Genomic DNA, 26,242 nt, shown 5'->3' with positions numbered 1-26,242 from the left:
GTATTGGCCACATATTTTTATTAATAAAAAATACACTTATTAATTATTTAAAATACATTAATAATATATACAAAGCGTATTTATAATGTATTGGCCACATATATTCATTAATAAAAAATACATTTGTTGACTATTTAAAATACATGAATAATATATGACAAATGTATACAAAGCGTATTTATAATGTATTGCCCAAATATTTTTATTAATAAAAAATACACTTGATGATTATTTAAAATACATGAATAATATATGACAAATGTATACATAGCGTATTTATAATGTATTTTTTATTAATAAAAATATGTGGGCAAGACATTATAATTACGCTTTGAATAAATTTATTATATATAATTGATATATTTTAATTAATTATTAAGTGTATTATAATGAATAAAAATGTATGGGCAATACATTATAAATACGTTGTCACGAAACGTGTAGGGAAGCAAAAAATAACGTCTTCAATAAAAAGTCTTCAATAAATCCTCAGGCAGAGTAACAATAGACAGGAATGGCTGGAGAAGACGCGCACACAACGAAGAAACATAGGTGTAAGGCTTGTAGCCGGACAAAGAAACAAGGAAATCAAACAAACTTATAAAGGGGAGATAATTACAACAACAGGTGGAGAAGATCACACTAATGAGCAGGAAGACCAAAAAAGGGCATGGGAGAAACCAAACAGACAGTCCAATGGGGGAAACACTGGGAAAAACCAAGACAAACAGTCCAAGGGCGTGACATACACTTTGTATACATTTATCATATATTATTCATGTATTTTAAATAATTAAGAAGTGTATTTTTTATTATTAAACATATGTGGGCAATACATTATAAATATGCTTTGTATACATTTATTATATATTATTTATGTATTTTAAATAATCAACAAGTGTATTTTTTATTGATAAAAATATTTGGGCAATACATTATAAATACGCTTTGTATACATTTGTTATATATTATTCATGTATTTTAAATAATCAGTAAGTTTATTTTTTATGTATAATTAGTATATTTAAAGGTTTATGAAATATGTTTCAATCCTATTAGAAGTGGTAACAAAATACATTTTTTGGAAATGCTGAGATAGTATGTTAAAAGCACATTTTAGTTCATCTTCATGGTGTCTCAAAATAGCACAGTTGAGTACACTTAGATGATCTTAAGTTTATCTTAACATATACTTAATACTATTTTTTAGTACAATAAGTACAAAATTAGTGTGCGAAAATAGAGCACTTTAAGTACATTAGGGAAGTGCACTAAGTGTACTTAAATTGTATTTTAGCACACTTTTTTCACACTTTGTATATTCTTTTAATATATTATTGCTATACTTTAAATTAGTTATAAATATATTTATAAATGTTCAAAAGTAGGGTTCAAGTGTATTTCTAGTTGTAACTAAATATATTTTTTTAAATACAGATATAGTATATTAAAAGCACATTTTAGTTCAATTTCATGGTGTCTCAAAATAGCACAGTTGAGTACACTTAGATGGTATTAAGTTTATCTTAACATATACTTAATACTATTTTTTAGTACAATAAGTACAAAATTAGTGTGCGAAAATAGAGCACTTTTAGTACATTACTGAAAAGTGTACTAAGTATACTTAAATAAAGTGTATTTTAGTGCACTTTTTTTTAACCTGGGAGAATTACCACACTCAAAATCAGTTTAAGTGTTAGTGCTAATAATGCATTCATATTAAGTGTACTTAAGTACAACTTTTGAGAAAATGTACTTCTACTACAATACATTACTAATAGATTTTTAATAAAATAAATTTAATGTAAACTTAAAATTACCACACTCAAAATCAATTTAAGTGTTAGTGATAATAATGCATTCACATTAAGTGTACTTAAGTACAACTTTTGGGAAAATGTACTTCTACTACAATACATTACTAATAGATTTTTTATATATTAACTTATTTTAAACTCAAGATTAGTATGTAAACAGTGTACTAAAAATCAACTAATGTTTAAAGCATTTAAAGCACACTTTTGAAAAACACACTAATAAAACTTTTTTGGATGTTTTTTCTGTAGTGTACTTTATTGTAGTACACTAAAAAAATATTTAAGTATTACTGGTATTTAGTATACTTTTGTCAAGTGTACTAAAGTCCTACTGAAGTATAAACATACTTTTAATTAGTAAATTTATAGTGTATAACCATCAAACTTTTATTTAAAAAAACAATGTACTAAAAATGTATTTGCGGGTATTTAAGTGTATTTTAATTGCATTTAAGTATATTTTTTTTTCACCTGGGAAGCTTTGTCCCAATGCTGGAACATGACATTTTCTGGATTGAAATATTTGCAGTCATGCAAATCTATTCTCACAACCCATATAAATTGTACTTTGTAACCATAAATGTCATTTCCACCACATAGGGCAGTGTGGTGGAAATGACTGTGGTGGAAATGACTGTGGTGGAAATGACATTTCTGTAGTTTTTTGTGAAAAAATGGAAGACAGCTTCACTGACTGGGTACGGTGTACATTTTAGGACATCGTCAGACCTCAGTCATACAATGACAAGGCGTCATGCCTCAGACTAAAAGGCTTCAGTCACAGGACAAAACGGCCTCGTGCCTCAGACTGAAAGGCTTCAGGTCTCAGGAAAAACTACGTCAGGTCTGGTACAATTAGACATCGGACAAAACGGACTCAGATTAAAAGTTATCACACAAAAAGACATCAGCCGAAAAGTTATCAGACAAAAAGACATCAGCCGAAAAGTTATCAGAAAAAAAGGCATCAGACAAAAAGTTATCAGACAAAAAGACATCAGAGGAAACGGACTCAGGTGGAGTGTGACGTGTCGCGCTGCCCCGCCCCATATGACGTCACGCGGTTCATAACAAGTAGGGATGGGCGATACCACTTATTTTGTTTTCGATACGATACCGATATTTTTAAGGCCAGTATCATCGATATCGATACCGATACGATACTTCTAAACTTAATTTTTAAATTATTACATTTATTAAATTAATAAGAGTAAAATATGTAATTATGCCCTTTTTTTTATAACCTTTTACACTTTATATTTGAAATGCATTTTAACATTTAATATGCAACTAATTAAATTTTATTTTCTACACGTGGTTAAAATATGTTTACTTTAGTGGTAACTACAAAACCTACAGTTGAAAATACTTGGTTTCATAAGGGGCTGCCAGTGACAGGCTGTTGCACACATAAAATACAACATTTTTATTCTGCCAGTGTATAATTTATATTAACATTACTACAAAACATGATCAATGAACTTTAAGTGTTAATTTAAAGAAATGTAATTGCACTTGTGAAATGCAAATTATGTAAGCTTCAGTTTCAGTTTGTTTATTGAGAAATAGCTCAAACTTTTTTTTATTTTCTGTCCTCTGATAAGCATTGTACAGGGCTGTCGTTCCCAAAAGCATCAATGATTTCTTATGATACTTTTAGGAAACACAGCCCTGTTTGAATGCACTGTCTAAAGGGAGTGAATGCTCTCTGTGATTGATTGGTTCTGTCTTGCATCATTTGCGTGTGTTCAGATGAGTAGGAAAAGTGTTCTATCATGAACAGTTATTCTCTAACATAGGTTATGCATCCAATTCAATGCACATTGTACTCCTGGCTTTTTGTTAAATAAACAAAATCACTGGTAAATAAAACACACCTTAGTATCGATATTTTCAATTTGAGTATCGATACTTTCGATACTCGCATCAGTATCGATATATCGATACTTTGGGATCGATATGCACATCCCTAATAACAAGCAAACTGGTGTGGAACGGTAGATGATGGCAGATGGAGGTAAGTCGCTCCTGATATATTTTATTTTAACGATTTTAATTAAATGCTAAACTAATTCAGTTGTACACACAGGAGAACATGCATTTCATGAGTATTGTGTGCACGTTTAAAAGTTTGTAATATTGCAACTAGCATAACGTTACGTTGGCAAACTGTAGTAACAAGTTAAAGTTAAAGCGAATTATTTCGAGCTATTAGACTGCTTAATGAAAATGTAGCCTAATTGTATTATATAAAGACACATTTTTAAAAATAATTAAATGAACCAGATAATGCAGCTACCTAAAACGTTAGGCCAAGCAAAGCGAGTAATATGGGGCGGAAATAAGTCATTATCTATATCATTATGTACAGTACAGTGCCTTTCAAAAGTATACACACCCCTTCATTTTTTTCACATTTTGTTTTGTTGCAGCATTATGTTAACTGCTTTAAATTAGTTTTTCCCCACATAAATTTACAGTCCTTTGTTCCAATCGTCTTCCATTATAGATAATGAGGCTACATGCTTCTGTGAACCTTCAATGCAGCTGTTTTTTTCTAGATCATTGCCTTAACGCAAGTCTGTCACTGAGCTCTACAGGCAGTTATCTTGACCTCAGGACTTGGTTTTTGCTCTGATATGCATTTTCAGCTGTTAGACCTTTTCTGAGAGGTGTGTGCCTTTCTAAATCATACTCATTCAATTGAATTTGCCACAGTTTAACTCCACTCCAAGTGTAGTAACATCTAGAAGCAATATGAATGCTCCTAAGCTAAATTTTGAGTGTCCCAGAAAAGGGTATGAATACTTATGCAACGGGATCTTTTCAGTTTTTATTTTTAATAAATTTGCACAAATGTTAAAAAACTTTTCTTTTTTTTTTTGCTTTGCCATTATGGAGTAGGGAGTGTAGATTGATGTGAAAAAAATGTAATTTAAAGTAGTTTAAAATAAGGCAGCAACATAACAAAATGTGAACAAAATGAAGGGGTGTGAATAATTTTGCAAGGCACTGTAGATAATACAATTTTTTTTTTTATGTGTAAATACATCTAAAACAGGACCAACTGGTGGCCTGCAGTTATTTTTCGTAAGGGTAACTTTACTACAGTTTGCCAACGTACAAGCTAAACGTAGCTAGTTGCAATATTACAAACTTTTAAACGTGCACACAATACTCATGAAATGCATGTTCAACTGAATTAGTTTAGCATTTAATTAAAATCGTTAAAATAAAATATATCATGAGCGACTTACCTCCATCTGCCATCATCTACCGTTCCACACCTTTTTTTTATTTATTTTTTTTATTGCAAGACAAAAAGGAAAACAACAATAAACAGCACTGCATAGAAATACAATAACATAAAAGGAAAGAAAAAGAAAATAAATAAATAAAAACAGCACCTCAATCAGTAAGAAAAAGATCGTCATATGCCTTAAGAAACTTGTTATTCTTGTTATCATCAATAAGTTTAAGAGAATGAACAGTAAGCAAAATCTCTGCGAGAAAGACATCAAATCTAGGTAACATATTAAGAAATTTGGATTTATGAATAAAAAATTTACAATGCAAAACAAAAAAATTTACAACAAGTTCAGTAGCATGGTCACTACTAGAAAAATATAGAAATATTTCTTTTAGTGTAAATTTTAAATTTTAAATTGCTGGCAGAGGAAGATTGTACAAAATCATAAATTCTTCATATTCCAGTATAGTGCCATCATCTTTAAATAAATCCAAAACAAAAACAATACCTCTGTCATGCCACTTGTCAATAAATAAAGATTTTCCACGGATTAAAATACATGAATTATTCCACAGAATTTCTTTGTGGGGAGAAAAGTTGTGCACATAACACAGTTTCCAAGTTTCATTTTAAAAGAAAATCTAAACCACCTAATCTATGAAATATAGTTTTGGGGATATAGTACCAAATTGAATCATTACTACAGAGACATTTTTTTAACCAACTAACTACCGTTCCACACCAGTTTGCTTGTTATGAACCGCGTGACGTCATATGGGGCGGGGCAGCGCGACACGTCACACTCCACCTGAGTCCGTTTCGTCTGATGTCTTTTTGTCTGATAACTTTTCGGCTGATGCCTTTTTGTCTGATAACTTTTCGGTTGATGCCTTTTTGTCTGATAACTTTTCGGCTGATGCCTTTTTGTCTGATAACTTTTCGGCTGATGTCTTTTTGTCTGATAACTTTTAATCTGAGTCCGTTTCGGCTGATGTCTTTTTTTCTGATAACTTTTCGGCTGATGTCTTTTTGTCTGATAACTTTTCGGCTGATGTCTTTTTGTGTGATAACTTTTCGGCTGATGTCTTCTTGTCTGATAACTTTTCGGCTGATGTCTTTTTGTGTGATAACTTTTAATCTGAGTCCGTTTTGTCCGATGTCTAATTGTACCAGACCTGACACCTGACGTAGTTTTTCCTGAGACCTGAAGCCTTTCAGTCTGAGGCACGAGGCCGTTTTGTCCTGTGACTGAAGCCTTTTAGTCTGAGGCATGACGCCTTGTCATTGTATGACTGAGGTCTGACGATGTCCTAAAATGTACACCGTAGACTGGCTTTGAATTAGTACTTAGCATTTCGTGCATGTAAAATACTCTTATTTAACTTAAAATTTTTAGCTTTTTAATAACACCCTTGATGGTACAGTATGTGGTGGAAATGACGTAGAATAAATATATTCACTGATCAAGCAATATTTACTTTGATTTTTCTTCATTTGTTGTTGATGAAAATTTAAATTCCCTCCATGTCCAACATGTGCTCTGATGTCCCTGAACATTTCCATTGAAACCACCTAAAAAATCTTTCACACAAACTTTTTAAAGATATATTACAGTGTTGTGGTGGAAATGACACCAATACTGTGCGACAGCTATATTTTGTATAAAAAGTAATATTGATAGAGGTCTCACATTAAATACTATAATGTATTTTAATTATGTTACTAGTGCTTAATTCAAGTACATTAATAGTTACCAGATAAGTCATATTTTTTAGCTGTATTTTCATTGTTGAAGTTTAAAAGTCTGGGTGTGCGACAAGGAGAAAACAGTGATTTTGACACCTATAAGAAGGTTGAAAAGTATGAAAAAATCGTAATAGAAAGGTAGTAAAAAATTTTTAAATTGGTTTTATTGTTAGCTTGACAAAGAAAGAGGAATTTGTCCAAAATTGTATGTATTTTTAAAAATATAACCAAGGTACATAAAAGTGCCCATAGTCTAAGAATCACCCATAAATGAAAAGCGCTCTGCAAGCGCGTTCTCTCTGTGTTGTTTCTGAAACTACCGTAATCACTGTAATATACGCGCACACTTAAAATCAATCGCGGCTGGCTTGACCGTGTTTTTCTGAACCGCGGCTTTACCGCAGTGATTATTTGCATGAGACGCTGCTTTAAAAAATATATATAAAAATACGGGACAAAACCCGTCCCGTATTGATTCAAAACGGGACGCGCAATTTAATTTTCAATTACGGGACGATTACGTATTTTAAGGGACGGGTGGTAACCCTAGTCATATCAGCAACATGATAATATGTGCTTAACTGTATTGAATGAGTACTTCAAATCATAAAAGTATATTAAAGTCTATTTAAAACACTGTACTTGAAGATAATATAATAAAGTTTTACTTTAAAGTACTTTCTAAAATTCACATTTTCAGTCATGAGCCACAATAAACATGGAGTCGCGTTCGTTCCAGCGTCTGTTTTCCGGAAAAGCCCGAATGACGTTCGGCTCGCGTTCGGCTCTGCGAAGTCATTGTATGTAAACAAGGTCAAGTATTCGCTGCAGCATTCATTCTCCACTGACTGTCTCGCCTGACGACTCTCTCCTATAAGTGAGAAGGATTCATCCTGCGGCACAGCACACCTTTAACAGGTACAGTGATGAATCCACGCAAACATATGATACTATGCATGCTGGTTTATTTTCTACATGTTTATTTTTTGCAAACCTTGTTTTTTTTTGTTGTTTTTTTGTATACGTCATGAAACAAACAGCATGGCATTGTTTACATGCGCTTGCAGCGTGAAGATCATGCAAAATAGGTTGTGTCGGGCTCACTTGAGAATGTCATTCAAGGACATTACCTCATCAATATACATGAAAGAGCTTGTGCAGTGCAGCAAAGTCATGTGTCTCTTCCAGTATTTATACAGCAGCAGACTTGTCAGAATTACAATGCGGTTAAAATATTTCAGATTGTCATTATAATAGAATGCACGATAATAGCCTGTTTATGAACCGTTTGAACACCAGCATAAATGTTTATATATTACATGTATTAAAATCAAATTGCATGTAGTAGCATACGAGCCTTTTGATTATATGATGTTAGACTGTATTGTGATTTTTGTATAAAATAATAATGATACGGCAAATAATTATAATTAGTATTTAGTCATAATTGCTAATATTTAATAATATTTTTGTCGTATTAGCTCCGTATACTGCTGTATATTGTTTATTTATTATATCAAATTCGACTATTTTATATGACTCCGATATGATTACTGTAAATGAGCAGGCTTTTAAAGCACTATATTCTAATTCTTAGTCTATTTTTATTACTATAAGTTAGATTGTTTGATCTTAACCTTGTCAACAGGAGTTGTTTGGATAATCCTCCAGCAAACGCTGATTTACCCGCTGCACGTCTCAGCCTTTGAGTCACGTGTGCTCGCCCTCAGACCTCAGTCACGTGTTATCACCTCTAGGTTTTTACTTTTAAATAGTTACCAGGTAGATTTAGAATAGATAGATCGTTTTGTAATGATCTTAAATGTCCAAAAGATGCGTGTGATATTTTGTAGTTTTTTTTTTTTTTTTTTGCTCATAAGTCGATTGTCTGACAGATGATAAAATATGAGGGGGAAAAAATAGCTCTGGTAAACACAAACGCCCACAGCACTCCAGCGGGATGGTGAACAAGCATCACTGATTATGTTCATAAAATCCTAAAATCTGGATTTGTTGTCAAAGCTTAACAGCTTTTAAATGTTTGAGGGTTAGCACTTACAGATTGGTCAGGGAAGGGTGCAATATTTTGAGGAACTACAGTTAATAGGTGATAAAGAACAAGCAGTATTAATTAAGATATTAGCCTAATATTTCACCTCCCTGATTGGAAATGATAAGAACAAACATGAATGTTCTCAAGAGTCTTGGAAATCCTGGTTCAGTTTGGCCAACCACAAATGGTTTTTGTTCCTCGGACAGTTTTTTTGCACGTTTGTTATAACCTTTGGCAGTCTGTAGTACTCCAAATGTTTTTCCCAGTCAGACCAATTAGTACAGCCCAAAACATGACAATAATTGACTATTTTGAGCAGCAATAATCATCTAAATATGCTAGTTTCATTCAGTTCAGTGGCGTTGTTTACGTTCAGTGCTGCCAATATGGCCTATTGATGACGCATTGTGAAAAAACTATCATAAAAAGTCATAAAAGTATCTTTGAATACACTTAAGTGGTCTTTTATTTAATTCATATATATCTCTCAATATACCCTGCTGAAAAAAACAGCTAAAACCAGCCTAGGCTGGTTGGCTGGTATTAGCTGGTTTAAGCTGGTTTAAGCTGGAAGTAGCTGGTTTTAGCTGGTCTCCCAGCCTGGCCAGGCTGGTCAGGCTGGTTTTAGCTGGTGGTTTTCCAGCCTGACCAGCTAAGACCAGCCTGCCCAGGCTGGAAAAATGGCCAAAACCCCTCTAAAACCAGCCTGGCGACCAGCTATGACCAGCTAAAACCAGGCTGGTTGACCAGCTAAAACCAGCCAACCAGCATAGGCTGGTTTTAGCTGGTTTTTTTCACCAGGGTAGTTTGAAAAGTATACTTCTTTGAGTGCACATTAAGCACATGTATTATTCACAAGAGTGTAGACTATGCGGTCATATGTTGTATCAACATTGAACTCCTCAAGCTTTGCTTTATTCAGGTCAAGGGCAAGGTGTGTGTGTTTTGGTCATAAAAAATCAGTCTTATGTGTCTGCTTAGTGTTTAATCATTTATCTGTTGTGAAAGTCAACAAACCAGATGCTGGGTTGACACATTTTTTGCAGTTTCAGGTAGGTTGGTGTATCACCTTTAAATGACCTATATGTTTTGACAGAAAAAGTTTGTCATTTCCTGTCTTTGCTGTAGTTATTTCCTCTGGTGAAGGATTCCTGTAAGCAGCAGTCACCATGATGCAGTGTCTTCAGTTTCTGGTTGAACCGACCAAGGAAGTTACGGAGAAGTTTAAGGTACCTTGCAAAAAATATGTCGGCAGTTTGATTCTCTTACATACGGTGTATCCTGTTGCTTCAAAACATTTGACCTCAGTAGGAATGGCAGATCTTTTTTATCCTTTAGTCCAAAAGTGAGATAAAAGGCTCTTTTAGCTGGTCATTGTGACTGATTTCAATAGCTGTGAGTCGTTTGCTGCTCATTAAGAGGACACAAAGACACAGGAAGTAGACCATGCATGAGCTGCATGTTAATGAAACACTGTTCTTGTTTGTTTACCGTAACCTTAATGAGCAACCTTAACTGCCTGAACTGACAACGTGCTGAAATAATCTCACGCAGCCAAACTTTTGACTATAAAAATACATTCTGTTCCACATTAGCAAAGAACCACACCAAGAAGAGACTTTATGAATGTCATGAAAAGAGATTGATCACAGTTTGTTTTGTTTTAATGTGTCGTCAATGTGACGATTTCTGGATTTCTGTCAACCCTAAAAGAATATGTACAGATTCATGTGATGAATTTGTTCTTCTTTTGTTTCATGAATAAGGCCTGTGGACTGCCTATCAGTGAGACTAACCTTGAGATATCTTTGATTTTTGTGTGTGTTTACCAAGATTTGTATAACATTCAGTGGTTTTTGTGTGTACAGGAGTTTCGTAAGAAGGTGAAAAATGAAAAGCGAGAACCGCTGGATGAGAGCCAGCAGTTTATTGTCAACCTCGCCAAGGATCTGGGACGAGTTTGTCAGGTACAGCTGCTAATAAATGTCGAATACACCACAAAATCAGAACCGATGGCTGAATAATCAAGAATTTAATTGGCTTCCATTTTCAACAGGATAGTGAATTGGAACCTGAATGACAGAACGAGAAATACAATTAAGTACTCACTGACAAAAATTTCAATAGCAAGCATTTCAACGTGTTCTATGGTTTAAAATTTAATATATTATTAAAAACTTAGCAGTTATATGTTTTTTTTTTTACTTAAGAATTTAATTCAGTTTTATTTGTTGGTTTGTTTCCTTAAATTGAAATTTGAAATTCAATTCTTTGTCCTAATTGCTACTTAAATTCAAATTCGGTAACTCCGTAAGATTTTTAAGGTTTTAAAGAAGTCTTTTCTGCTCACCAAGCCTGCATTTATTTGATCCAAAATACAGCAAAAACAGTAACATTTAGAAATATTTGGACTATTTAAAATAACTGCTTTCTATTTGAATATATTTTAAAATGTAATTCATTCCTGTGATCAAAGCTAAATTTTCAGCACCATTACTCCAATCTTTAGTCTTTTGATTTGCTGTTCAATAAATATTTATTATTATTATTATAAACATTTAAAACAGTTTTTCAGATTTTTTTTGATGAATTGAAAGATCCAAAGGTCAGCATTTATCTTAAAAAAAAAAAAAAAAAAAAACTGTAACATGTATAAACTATATATACCATTCAAAAGTCAGTATAATTTCTATTGGGGGTTGGAAGGATTTATTAAGAATCCTTTAAATTGATCAAACATGATGATATAAGGTGTTTATAATTTTACAATAGAATAGATTGCTGTTCTTCTGAACTCTATTCATCAAAGAAACCTGAAAAAAATCTACACAGCTGTTTTTCAACATAGTAATAATAATGTTTTTTTAACAGCTAATCAGAATATTACAATGATTTCTGAAGGATCATGTAACTGCAGTAATGATGCTAAAAATTCAGCTTTGAAATCACAGGAATAAATTACGTTTTAAAATATTCAAATAGAAAGCAGTTATTTTAAATAGTAAACAGATTCACAATATTACTGTTTTTGCTGTACTTTGGATAAAATAAATGCAGGCTTAGTAAGTAGAAGAGACTTCATTAAAAAACATTAAAAATCTTACTGTTCAAAAACTTTTGACTGCTAGTGTAAATTATTCAGTTCTGATGGTACATGTGTGTTTTCTTCTCTCGTGGTGGCTGTAGAGGTCAGAGGTGTTAGAGAACATCTCAAACAGCGAGGATGTGTGGCCCACTCTCGCCTGCAGGGCCTTCATTCTGGAGTGGGCATCGCTGCTAGAGAGCAAGGTAAGATACTCATTTATACCTATTATATTGTATTTTTTTCTGCACGCACTAAAACCAAATTGCAAATGAATGTACTTTTTTTGACTAAAAGGCTGCTTGTGTAGGCAGCTCACCAGTGTCATCAATTGTTGTTCTAACAGAAAAGACCAATGCAGACTGACGGATGGCCCGAGAGAAGTGACTGGAGGGATCTGGCTCTGAGCAGTGAGCCGGATATGGAAAGTGCCAAGAGAGTCATTCTCACCTGGACCAAAGACCTGAGGGCCCAACCTGAGGTACACACACATCAGTCTTTTATCTACAGTATAACCTTATGTATTGCTTTTCTTTTTTAACCATAGAAAGACTACTGTGCGTCCTACTCACCCCCATATGATCCAAGATGTTCATGTCAAGGTCTCTACACGATCCAGCCAAGGAATAAGCGTCTTATCTAGCGAAATGATTAGTCATTTTCTAAAAAGAATAAAATAAATGCTCATCTTGCACTAGCTTGATCTCATGCATTACGTAATCTTTTTGAAAAGGTCACACATGATGTAGGCGGAAGTACCAACCCAGTGTTTACAAAGCAAAAGTGCAAAGAAAGTCAAATGCCCTTTACAAAAAAAGGTAAAACGATGTTGAGTGATTATGAAGAGTTTTTCACTCTACCCTGCCTTTTTGAACCGGAGAAAACAGATGACCATACGTGAACTTTCCAACATGATTTGTGGTTAGGTATATTAATGTTAACTTTTTAAAGAAAATTACCAGTTGTTTCGCTAGATAAGACCCGTATTCCTCGGCTGGGATCGTGTAGAGCCCTTTGAAGCTGCATTGAAACTGCAATTTGGACCTTCAACCCCATTGAAGTCCACTATATGGAGAAAAATCCTAGAATGTTTTCCTCAGAAACCTTCATATCTTTTCAACTGAAGAAAGGATGACATGGGGGTGACTAAATTATCACTAGATTTTTAGTTGCTTGTCTTTTGTGTTGAGGGGCAACATTTGCATCATCTATTCCCCTTTTCATGTGTAGCAAAGTGTGTGGCCTGGAGAGCAGGTGGTGGCGGCTTTGGATGACTTTGAGAATCACTGGAAAAGAGGTCGGATGGCCAACCTGCAATCGGCCTTGGAGCTGGTGTTCTGGACACTAATCAACAAAGAGCTTGACAAGGTATGAAGGAAATAACTTTACAGGAAGTTCAGACTTTAATTCAGTGGACAAATTACTTTGTTGTAACATCAGACTGATTGTGTGTTTAGGAGTGCATTCCCCAAAAGTGGCTTATGTGGAAACAGAGGAGCCAAAAAATAGGTCAGATCATCTTGTCAGTTTCCTCAATAACTTGAATCTAAGTCTAAATGTGATGAAAGCTAGTCAGGTAGTAGGGAAATATAATGCCTGGAATAAAACATCTTGCTGACAGAATATCCCAATTCTCCTTTTTTGTTCCTCTTAGGTGCCACTCCATATATTCCTCACACAGGTGAGTCATGAGGTAATGTTTCTCTTTTGACAGTCTGAGTAGATATTCCAGACAATTTAGCAATACTAGAGTGAATTGAATATCAGGACTCGCTATGAACTTGAGATAATTATTACTTTTCTTTTATTTAGTGTGGGACTGGATCAGTGATGCAGGAGGTAAGGCATATGTTTAATATTGTGAAAAATTATTACACTTTAAAATGAGTGTTTCTGTAAGAATATATTTAAAATTTTATTTTATTCCTGTGATCCTGAATTTTCAGTATCTTTAGTCTTCAGTATCACATGATCCTTCATAAATCATTCTAATATGCTGATTTGCTGCTCAAGAAACGTCTGTTATTATCAATGTTGAAAACAGTTGTGCTGCTTCATATTTTCATGGAAACTGTGATATATTTTTCTCAGTATTCTTTAATGAATTGAAAGTTCAGAAGAACAGCATTTATTTGAAATATAAATATTTTATAACATTTCTTTTCACATTTGATCAATTTAATGCATCCTTGTTGAATAAAAGCATTCATTCAAAAAATTACCAATCCAAAATCTTTGAACAGTAATGTTAATAAAGTTGACATTAGTATGCTACTAAGTATAAATGTGACTGAAAAATACAAGTAAAACTGATAGTTTTTAGAATAGAAAATAGAAAGATTGAACTATTTAACTCTAACTGAAAGCTACCAAAATACTAGTTAATACCAACAAGTAATCCATCATCTTGTCATATTGCATCATGGGATTACAAGTATAGCATCGCATACAAATATGTGACCCTGAGCCACAAAACCAGTCGTAGGTAGCCAAAAATACATTGTATGAGTCAAAATGATTGATTTTTCATTTATGCCAAAAATCATTAGGATATTAAGTAAAGATCATGTTCCATGAAGATACTTAATTTTCGAATAATATTATGCATTGCTAAGAACTTAATTTGGACAACTTTAAAAGCAATTTTCTCAATATTTAGATTTTTTTGCACCCTCAGATTCCAGATTTTCAAATACTTCTATCTCAGCCAAATATTGTCCTATCTTAACAAACAAGCTTATTTACTCAATTTTCATATGATGTGTAAATCACAGTTTCGAAAAATTAACCCGTATGACTGGTTTTGTGGTCCAGGGTCACATATAGTAGGTGTATTGCGGATAGAATTTAGTCTACATTCTAAATAGAGTTTACATAGAATTTCAAATTTTTTCTAAAGATGGTACTTTACAAACCTTTGGTAGATGCTTTGTGTCGAAGACATGATGCCTTTAAATGCTGCCTTTATAGACTCTTGGTTTTGAAACAAAGCAGTTTTCGTTGATGATTCATAGTTTATAAAACTGATTATGATCATGTTAGTCACATCCCTTAATTCATTCCATCATAGTGGAGGTGACCCTTGACCTGGACACGGCCAATCCTGACCTTCTGATCTCTGAGGATGAAAAGCGCATGCGCTGTGGTTTCGAGCGCAAAGAAGTGCCCAACTATCACCAGCGCTTTGACGGTTGGTGGTGTGCGGTGGGAATCGAAGGCTTCGCCTCTGGCCGCCAGTACTGGGAGGTAGATGTTGGAGAAATGGACTGGCGTATCGGTGTGGCCAAAGAATCCGCCTTGCGTAAGGGCTTCAAGTCCCTGAACACCAACACTGGTTACCTGACGCTGCGTCTGGAGCGCGGCACGGAGCTGAAGGCCCTCACCGTGCCGTTCACCGCCCTGCCAGCCACCTTGATTCCTCGAAAGGTCGGCGTCTACCTAGACTACGACCAGGGCCAGCTGTCCTTCTACGATGTGGAGAACCGCTCCCACATCTACACCTACAACGAGACATTTGACGAAAAGCTCTTCCCACTTTTCGGAACGGTGGAGATTGTGAAAGACCTGGTGATCAAATCCCCCGGGAACAGGAACCACTGCCTGTGTCCTGGCCTGTGCCTGTGGGGTTGAGACCCAACCGAATCGAACCAGAGCCCAGTGCTTAATCTCTAGACCAGTGGTTTTCAACTGGGCGCCGCTTTGAAGGGTTAGTTAACTAAAATATGAAAATTCTGTCATTAATTACTCACCCTCATGTCAATCTAAACCCAGAAGACCTTTGTTCATCTTCGAAACACAAATTAAGATATTTTTTATGAAATACGAGAAACAGCAAGAGTCCTACTATGTTCAAGGTCCATAAAGGAGGAGAAGAAACAAAAAGTATTCTTGTAGCTTCGTAAAATTAAGGTTGAACCACTGATGTCACATGGACTATTTTGTCAATGATCTTTATACCATTCTGGACCTTGTGGAAGGACCTGGCTGTCTATGAAGGGTAAAATATCATTAAAATATATTAATTTGTGTTCAGAAGATGAACGAAGGTCTTAAGGGTTTGGATCGACATGAGGGTGAGTAATTAATGACAGAATTTTCATTTTAGGGTGAACTATCCCTTTAATATGTTAGCATATGTACAGATAGAGTCACAGATTAAAGAGGGAAAATATGAAATTCATGTATTTTGCTAAATATTTTTACAATAAATTTGGCCCATGGGGATTTCGTGAAAGAGTTTTAAGTCATGAACCAAACCAACTAGGTGAATCACAACATTACAAACTTTGATTTGTAGTACTTTGAAAGGACTACAATACCATGAAGTTTTGCGAGTGACATAAAATCTGCATATGTACGCAAATATTCTAGCAGTTTGAGAGTGTTTGTGAGCTATTATGTCATCAAATATTTCTCTGCAGAATCATGGGTAATGTTGTTTTTCACTCTTTGAGACACAATTGAAATTCAAAAAACAACTGGATACCGCTCAAGCTTTAAAGACAATTTTCTTCAGCTGATACCATCCAAGGCTCACCGAAATATGTTCTAAGAACATTTTACCTTCTGAACCCCCACCCCCCCCCAGCTAAAGATGATTGGCTGGTTTAAGCTGGAAGTAGCTGGTTTTAGATGGGCTCCCAGCCTGGCTAAGCTGGTTGGCTGGTTTTAGCTGGTTTCAACTAGAAGTAGCTGGATTTAGTTGGTCTCCCAGCCTGGCTAAGCTGGTCAAGCTAGTCTCCCAGCCTGACCAGCTAAAGAAGTGGCCAAAACCTCTCTACAACCAGCTTGCTGACAGCTATGACCAGGCTGAACGACCAGCTAAAACCAGCCAAACTAGGCTGGCTGGTTTTAGCTGGTTTAAGTTGGAAGTAGCTGGTCTCCCAACCTGCCTAAGCTGGTTGGCTGGTTTTAGCTGCTTTCAACTGGGAGTCGCTGGTTTTAGCTGGTCTCCCAGCCTGGCTTAACTGATCAAGCTAGTCTCCCAGCCTGGCCAAGCCGGTTTAGTTGGTTGGCCAGCTGTTCTCCCAGCCTGACCAGCTAAAGAAGTGGCCAAAACCAGCCTGCTGACCATCTATGACCAGGCTGGACAACCAGCTAAAACCAGTCAAACCAAGCTGGCTGGTTTTAGCTGGTCTCCCAGCCTGACCAGCTAAAGAAGTGGCCAAAACCAGTCTGCTGACCATCTATGACCAGGCTGGACGACCAGCTAAAACCAGCCAAACCAGGCTGTTTTTTTTCAGTGGGGTTGCTTCCTATTAAGCTATAAAAACATTATTTCTGAATGTTCTCTGAAACATAATGTTTAAAAAATATACTTTTTCATGGTTATGCAAACATTCCATTTTAACGTTATATTAAATATCGTAAAATTATGGGAATTTTATGGGAATCACTTTTGAATGTTCTCTAAACCATAGTAGTAACGGTTAAAAAATTAGATGGACATCCAACTAAAATGTTTCAGGAAAACGTCCAGTGAGTAATCGTTTTGTGCTAAAGTTTTGAGAAGATTATTAAAGCCAGATAACTTTAAACTAGGCATTCCCAAACTCAGTCCTGATGTCCTGCAGAGTTTAGCTTTAAATTGCCTCAACATACCTGCCTGGAAGTTTCTAAAATGCCGAAGAAGAACCTGATTAGCTGGTTCACCCTGTTGGAAAAAACAGCAAATGCTGGTTAGGTAGGTTTTGATGCTGGTGTGCTGGTTTAAGCTGGTCCTTAGCTGGTTTATGTTGGTCCTTGACCAGCAACATGACCAGCTAAGGACCAGCATAACCAGCTAAAACCAGCATCCCAGCATCAAAACCTACCTAACCAGCATTAGGTACGCCAATTAATAGTTTTTTCCAATAGGGCAGGTGTGTCTAATTGGGGTTCGAGCTAAACTCTCCAGGACACTGACCCTCCAGGATCGAGTTTTGGGCACCCCTGCTTTAAACAAACATTCTATTACCATTACTTGAATATTTGTTCATAACTTTGAGAGAACCTTGCCAGAACCTTGTTCAAAGATCTGAGAACATACCCCTTTAGCTGGTATGTTAATCATATCGCGAAATTTTGAGCCTAAACAGATTACAGTAAGATTGTTTGTGTATTTAATGCTAAGGAGTGTTTTTTGCCAATAAAGAAATGGTAGTGTGTTGGGTCGCTTGATGTAAAATTTGGGTCTTGAAGCAAAACCAGTTGAGAACCAGTGTTCTAGACCTCATTAGAATTAGATAAACCACTGGGCTACATTAGTTGGTCAGTTCGTAGTGATTGACTGATTCATAGCAGTCAAGACCAGTAACTCCATCAAGGTAGTGTAGGATCTCTTTCAGCTACTGCTTCTGTGGTACTTCTGAACCCGCTGCTGTCTGCACCTTATTATAATACAGTGTTCGCCTGCCCTGTCTGCACTTTCACATTCATTTTAAAAACTCAGATCATGACATGAAAATGCACTTTATGTGAATAATAAATAAGTTCAACCCTGTGTGTTCGCTCTTGTTTTATTTGTCAGGTGTGGCTCATTTGCAAAGATGACGTAATTACATGCATTGTGAGATACATTTATTCTAGTGCAAATGAGTGTGGCATGCTTAGAGTGATGAATTCATAATAATCAAAATTAATAATATATAATAATAGCCTCTTAATAAAATGTAGTAATTACAGTTTTTGCCTGTTGCTTACACACTTTTTGCAGAATTTGGCTCATTATGTCAAAACTCTGCACACAAGCCAATCAAACATAGCACTTTTAACAACTCACATCTATGCCAAAATGAAACACTGCAATCAAAACTTAACCTTTCTAAAACTGAAATTCTTGCAACAAAACCATACACACAAACACCATTTGAATTACTCTTTCATATCACCAGCAACACACTTATGGACTTTATATAAAACACTGCAGTCTTTGTGTTTCTATTTCTATTGTCATTTGCTCAGACTCAGTCTTCTGTAAAACTCAAAAGTAGAATTTCTGCAGTAATCAAACAAGAGTTTTTACAAAAAACAAACATTCTTACAGAAATAAAGAAAAAAATAATCACAAATCATCAAATTTAGCAACAAAACAAAAGTAAAAAAACTAAAAAAATACTGGATAAATTGCTATTGGGAAAAATAACATATTTGTTTTGTGTGTGAATGTGTGTGTGGTGGGGGGATTTATGGATACCGCCTTCTGTTTGGGTCTGACCAAAAGACCTCGTCAACATCACAGGCGATGTCCTCGTGGGCTAGGCATCAGGGAAAATATCGCCTCGTGCCGAATCCATGCTTGGATTGATCCCACCTCAATGTCTCCGCATGCCTCTTCCATTGCTTGCAGAAGAGTCATGCGAGCGTGTGGTTGCCGATCATATACTTTCCACCACCACGCTGAAAACAATTCCTCGATTGCATTTAGAAAGGGGCTGTAAGGGGGCAGGTATAAAACTGTGGTTATGGTTATGGTTGTTATGGTTATGGTTGTAATGCTAAGGCTCAGACTGATTGGTGTTCTGTTTTCTGTGCAAGTGATTTCAGGTGTGCACGGAAGTGCCTACAATTGCCAGATGAGTTTTGCTTTTTGAATGATGAGTGTTTACCCAATGATAACAGGTGATTTCGTTTTTGAGCAAAGTGTCTAATGTAAGAAAACGTGTGTCGTGTTTGGCAATAAGTGTTACAGAATTGTAAACAAAGTGCAAAGTTGACAATGTGTTTAAGCTATGGTTACACTGTGTTTAAGGTATGCTACAAGAAGTTAAGGTATTGAGGCTTTGGTCTAAGCATTTGGTTTTAGTGTGTAAGCAATGGGCAAAAACTGTAAACACTTGTAACATTTCTACCTTTCTAATAATACAATCTGGGTTTGATTTTTTCCTCTTTTTTGAGATATTGTTAAAGAACATGAATATATTGACCAAACACAACACATGAGACAAGTATTGCACCTCGATGAAAGTATTTTTTTATCACCACGTTGTAAAATCCTTCAGTACATCATTGCAATTAGGCTGCATTTTGCACTGAAAATCAGAACATATTCTAAATACAATATAGTATATAAACTTTTGTGGAGAAAAAAAAAAACACCTTAGCATCATCTCTTCATGTAGCTGGATATGGGCACTTTACATTCACACATTATGATGTTTTATTAACAAGGTTCGGAAGGAGCATGATCAGATAATCAACCTGGCCCAGGTGGAGCTCATCAGCCAATCACCTTAACAAGCACAATAGGCTATATGTCGAACGTCACCTGACCAACCCCGGAAAACAGGTCTCATTGCTTCCGCTTGTCGGAGAACGTGTTAATAGCCGTAATAAATATTGGCGATATCGACGGACTTTTAAGGTAATCAGTTAAACAAGCCAACTGTTTATTGTGGACGTTTCATTCGATATTTATATATAAATGTTAGTGAAAAGAATAAAAATTTAAAACTTTTATATATCAATCCACATATGTGATGGACATTGGTTATGATCATTTTTAGTGTCTACTTTGAATGAATCTTGAGTAAATCATGTTCATATTTAAAGAGGGATATGCAAAACGCGTGAACCGGAAGCAACGAGACCTGTTTAGCAGAAAACGGAAGCCTGTTGGGCATAACCCCTATTCGTATATAAATACAGCCAGCTCACCTCCGTTCCACGACGGTTTTCCAGCATCACTCGTCTGCTACTATGTCCGACATAGGATCATCCCCTTCCAACCGCAAGCTTGTCGCTCCAACCCAAGCTACTGGCGCGAAGACCCCTTCTCAAACCACCGGCTCCAAGGCTCTCGTCTTGCAAACATCGGGACCAAAAGCGCCTCCTTCTCGGCCAAGAGACGCAACTGAGCCCCGGGCCTCAACACGAGGACGCCGGCATACAAGATCTTCAGCTCAAACACCGAATCCTTCCCCCACTTCCACTTCCTCCGCATCTTCCTATGCCTCCGCTCCACCGTCCATTCCTCCCATTGAGAAATGGACCGTGGCACGTTTGAGACAGGCTCTGATTAATTCATATGTCCGGTTTCCCGACGCATGAGCAAAGCCGAGCTATACCGTCTCTATGTATAAAAAAACACCAACTCTCCTTCCAAGAACACTAGAGCACGTAAAAATAAGTCCTCTCACGTTTCTGGCTCTTTTTCCTCATCCAGGTCCAGCTCCAGCTCCCCGCGATCGAAGAGGACCAATAGGCCATCAGCAAGCCGGGGATGCACCCCAGACTCCGCCCTTCCAGATCCCGTTCCACCTCTCTCATTGGCTCAACCAGCTGCCGCAGCTCCGTCAGGCACTGCACCGCCTGCGACATCACACATCAACATCCCCTTTCACTCTTTTTCTAACCCCTCTGTTTTTCCTAACCCAGCTTAGGCGGCAGACGCTAGCGTGAGGATGCCTCCGCTAGGCGCGCAAGCCCAGCTGTCCTCCCATCTCCCTTCTACCTCCGCTCCCCTCTTTTCTCAATGGCCTTCAGCTCCCAGCATAAACGCCGGCTCATGGCCATCCCAGCCAGCGATGCAAGCTACTTGGCCTCCTTTCCCTTCGCCTTCTTACTCCTTTCTTCAACCTCCAGGGGCTAATGCAAGCGTGAGGCTGCCTCCGCCGTCAGTCACAGCCCCTATTCTTCACCCTTCCAGGTCTGCTTTTCACTCAAAAAATCAGTTCACCTTACTATCCGCTACTCAGCTCCCCACCCCTCCGAATGCAGTTGCCTCAAAACCACCCCCTGTGACCCACATCAGGTCTCAAATTCTAGCAGGTGCAGATATAGATCTCTCTTCTCTACTTTCTCTCCTCCCCGTCGCCAAATCTAACAGGCAAATAGATTGCGGGAATTTTTCCCGTTACTCTCAAAACCCCCGCTCCTAACTCATCTCGCGTCCTCTCGTTTGCAGAATTTACAATTGCTTTCGGCCGCTACACGGACGTAATCTGTTCAGTTTTTCCCCATAGACGGCACAAACTCAATGATTACTTAGCCATAGTCGCAGAACTCGCGCTGTCTTATAAAGGGGGTCACTTTTACACCTACCATAAATTATTCTCGGCTAAATGTGCAGTTCGTGTGGCTCAATGGAACCAGTGCCGCTATTGGGGCGTGCTGGACCCGGATCTCCACAACCAAGTATTTTTAGGATGTGGAAAAATTACATGCGCTCTCTGCAGGTCGCTCACTCATCCTACTAATTCGTGCCCTCAAGTTAATCCTGCCATACCCGCCTGCCCAGACACGGCCCATCCTAAATCCACTAGTTACGTCCCATGCTCCGCTACAAACGCAGATCCGGGAAGTTCAATCCTTTTTTGGTCGCTGGGCAGGTTTGTCATTTTTTTTAACGGAGGAAAATGCAGTAGACAATGGTGCAAGTATCTGCATGCATGTAATTATTGTGGTGGAGCTCATGCTCGTCTGGTATGCCCAGTCTATAAGGCTGTCAATAAAAAATCTAAAAACTACTTATCGACTCCTGTCAATGTTTCTCGGCTATCAACAGAATTGTCTCATCACCCTGACACTAACTTCACTAATTTTCTACTTTCAGGTCTCGAAGAAGGTTTTAATCCAGGTGTCTCATGCTCTCTCTCCCGGAACATTATTTGTGATAATCTCCAATCTGCACTTTCAGAACCAGAAGTGGTCACTAACCTGATCAAAAAAGAAACTGATTCTGGTTTCATGATCGGCCCCTTCGACGCTCAGATATCTCAACGGTTCTGAAGGTTTTTGTCAGGCTTGGAGATTCCCAAAAACTTCAGGGCCAACTTAATCTACATTTACATTACATTTACATTTCTATCGAATTTCTATCGAATTTCAATCTATCGAATTTCTGGGCATCAATTTAGATTCCGTCAAATTTCAAGCCTCCCTGCCAAAAGAAAAAATTGACAGACTAATTCTAATTGCTTCTACCGCACTAGAAATTCGAAATTGTTCTAAATGCGAGCTACTATCACTTCTCGGCCACCTCAGTTTCGCCATGCGCATTATTCCGCAAGGCTGCCCTTTCATCTCGCATCTTCTCACTCTCGCATCTTCGGTTCAGGTAGGTAGATAGATGGATAGATAGATAGATAGATAGATAGATAGATAGATAGATAGATAGATAGATAGATAGACAGATAGACAGGTAGACAGATAGATAGACAGATAGACAGATAGATAGATAGATAGATAGGTAGATAGACAGATAGATAGATAGATAGATAGATAGATAGATAGATAGATAGACAGATAGATAGATAGATAGATAGATAGATAGATAGATAGGTAGATAGATCTATCTATGTCTGTGTGTTTAATGTCACACAGAGACACTGAACAGTTTGAATCAAGGTAAAATCCAGCATGTAGTGTATGAGTGAATGTGTGTGTGAATGTGTGTAAGTGTGTGAGTTTGTGTTTGTCAGAGACGCTGTAGAAGGACAGAGTGCCGTTCGACTCGTTCAGATACACTCCTACTCTCTTACAGGAGCCTGAACCAGCAGATATATCAGTGGAGTTATTATTGTGACGGGCAATGAATCTGTGATTATAGCAGATCAGACTCCAGGAGTTCACATTAGATCCAAACAAACTGTCAGCACCCCCTCCTTTCCTCTTGATTTCTTTATATGACACAGATATAACAACACCATCTCCACTCCATTCAGTCTCCCAGTAACAGCGTCCAGTCAGACTCTCAACACACAGAACCTGATGATAATGATCAAATCTGTCTGGATGATCAGGATATGACTGTGGCTCTCCCACACTTGTCACCTTTCTGTTGTCATCAGACAGAGTGAGGTAATTGTTTGCTGTGTTTGTATCCAGTGTGAGATCACAGGCATCTGAACACAAGACACACATTACAAGAGACACATTTACAACTAAACAACAAACAAGAAAACTGTGAGTCTGTTTGTGGACTTACATTTGTGGAGCCCTGATGTGATCATGAACTCTCCTCCATGATCCACACTAGAAAACACACACAGAGACATTCATCTCATAATAATAATAATAATAATAATAATAATAATAATAATAATAATATAAAATACACACACAGACACGATGAGCACATTCTAGTTTTGTTCTTCTCATGCTAGTAACATGCTAATCATGCTAACAACATGCTAGTAACATGTTAATTATGCTAACAACTTGCTAGTAACATGTTAATCATGCTAACAACATGCTAGTAACATGTTAATCATGCCTAGCAACCACTCTGGGTACCCTAACAACCACTCAGCAACACCCTGGCAACCACCATCTGCAACCACATCTATCTGTTTATAATGTTTTATTTAGACTTTAATCTTTTTAATTTATTTAAAAAAAGTTACACAGATTTAATTGAAGGGAGCCAAAATGTCCTCTAGGGGTCTCCATTCTGCAAGATAAGGCATACCTAAATTGAAAAGTATCCCATTTCCACGTACATATGGCTAAATGGATGAAAATGGTCTCATTTTTCAACAAAACACCTTAAATTTGAACACATGGGTGGAAATAATTCATAATTATTATTGCATTTGTTCAAAATCCATAGTTTTCCAACTCTCACTGAGTGAGATGTGAGCGCACTAGGGGGGCGTTGCCCATTTCACATTCTTTATGCCCTCCTTCCTTGCGTTTGCAAAGGCAGAACTCGACAACGGATTGGCCTAGGAGTTTGACCAATGTCTCTTTGGATAGATCTGATAGGGAGCTTTTCAGACATGTGACACATTACGTGATGACGTAATCGTCCCTCGATACAAACGTGTTAAGGTACAATACCTCACGAGAAAATGATTTATTATTTGAAGAAATAGGAGAAAATTTTTTGTTATGGTCTCATGCACTTCCAGATGCTTTGATTTGTATTGGTGGAGATTTTAATATCGCTCATGATAACAATCTTGATAGATTTCCTCCTAGACAGTCTGCCTCTCCTAATTCAAAATTAAAAATATTCATGGAGAAATTCAATTGAATTGATATCTGGAGGGAAATGTTTGGGAAATGGAGTAACAAGAATCAATCAAGACTGTCTGGTTTAGAGTACTGGCTTGTACCACACTCCTTTAAAAACTTTAATGTTTCAGTTAAAATCCTTCCCTCCCCCCTAACAGACCACCACACTATTTTCCTCTCTACTCCTTTATCCACAGGACACTCAAAAACTAGTTTTAGGACTTCTTATTGGAAAATGAACTCTCTGCTTAAGCATGATGAACTAAAAAAAATGTCCTTTTTGATTCATTACTATTGGGCCAAAGCTTCATCTGACAAAAAAATTTAAAAAAATATATTATTAAAATAAAATATTGGCTTGGATCTCAGCTAAAAGACTTAAGAGTGTTTTAAACTCTTTTATTGACAAGACTCAATCGGGATTCATGCCAAAAAGACACATTACTAAAAATATTCAACTTTTGTTTAGATTTATTAGATTATTCTGAGTTAGTTAGTGATGACAGTTTTATAAAAAAAAATCAGTTGTTATAAATAAATATGAATGTGGTGGCTTATTTTTTTTTTTATTTTGCCTCTTTAAATAATACTTTTAAGATAAATTGGTTAAAGCAGTACTTAACAAACCCTGATTCATTTAGGAATATTCTTCCTAATATTGTTTTCTCTAAGGTGGGAGGTCTACCTTTCTTATTGTTTTGTAATTACAGTATCACGAAATTGCTCCTGAAATGATCAGATTTTCATAAACAAGTACTGTTGGCGTGGCATCTGATTTATAAACATAACTTTAGTCCTCACAATTGTTGTTTTTTGGAATAATGGTGAATTCTTTATAAAATTAAATCTTTATTTTTCCCAAACTGGGTCAATAATGATATTATTTTAGTTTCTCAGTTGTTAAACTTTGATGGTTACTTATATTCTTATTCAGAGTTTCTGAATAAATATGATATTCTTGTAACTCCTTGAGAATTTGCTTTTGTAATGGACGCCATTCCTACTGGGGCCATAACTCTTCTTAAGGACTCTGAAAGACCCCAGTTTTCTTTGTCAATGATTCATCCTTCTGATACAGTGATTGTGAAAATTTGCTTTTTATCTACCTTTTCCGGTCGGAACAAAAGAATAAGACAACTGTTTCAAGATGAGATAACTTCTCTTCCATATATTGTGTCCCACTGGAATGGCCTATACGAAAACATTCAACATGGAAAAAACTGTGGACTCTGTCATCTAAGTATTTAATAACTAATAAAGTAAAGGATGTTTCTTATAAATTACTTTTTTTTTTTTTATCCCGTTAAGCTTTATAAATGTTTCCAGATACTGTTTTTTATGTTCATTTTGTGGGG

The 26,242-nt window shown here is 36.5% G+C and overlaps 1 protein-coding gene across 1 annotated transcript; it reads left to right on the top strand.

Moving 5' to 3' along the window:
- The first annotated feature begins 7,595 nt into the window (after positions 1 to 7,595).
- Positions 7,596 to 18,432, top strand: LOC141338433 (butyrophilin subfamily 3 member A1-like). The gene is made up of 10 exons (XM_073843979.1): positions 7,596 to 7,734; positions 9,998 to 10,098; positions 10,738 to 10,836; positions 12,056 to 12,157; positions 12,298 to 12,432; positions 13,182 to 13,319; positions 13,409 to 13,460; positions 13,606 to 13,632; positions 13,764 to 13,790; positions 15,022 to 18,432. The coding sequence occupies exons 2-10, from the start codon at positions 10,039 to 10,041 to the stop codon at positions 15,579 to 15,581; spliced, it is 1,200 nt and encodes a 399-aa protein (XP_073700080.1). The 5' UTR covers positions 7,596 to 7,734; positions 9,998 to 10,038; the 3' UTR covers positions 15,582 to 18,432.
- Positions 18,433 to 26,242: the final 7,810 nt, after the last annotated feature.

Source organism: Garra rufa, chromosome 1, assembly GCF_049309525.1.
Source record: "Garra rufa chromosome 1, GarRuf1.0, whole genome shotgun sequence".
NCBI lineage: Eukaryota > Metazoa > Chordata > Actinopteri > Cypriniformes > Cyprinidae > Garra > Garra rufa.
Note: the sequence above shows the minus strand (reverse complement) of the source record. Positions and strands in the feature narration are given on the sequence as shown.

Bases quoted from the DNA above. Each gene is read 5' to 3' on its own strand.
- LOC141338433 (XM_073843979.1), top strand. From the start codon at position 10,039: ATGATGCAGTGTCTTCAGTTTCTGGTTGAACCGACCAAGGAAGTTACG. The intron at 10,099-10,737 runs GTACCTTGCAAA...TTGTGTGTACAG, and splicing joins AAGTTACGGAGAAGTTTAAG to GAGTTTCGTAAGAAGGTGAA. The intron at 12,433-13,181 runs GTACACACACAT...TTTCATGTGTAG, and splicing joins ACCTGAGGGCCCAACCTGAG to CAAAGTGTGTGGCCTGGAGA.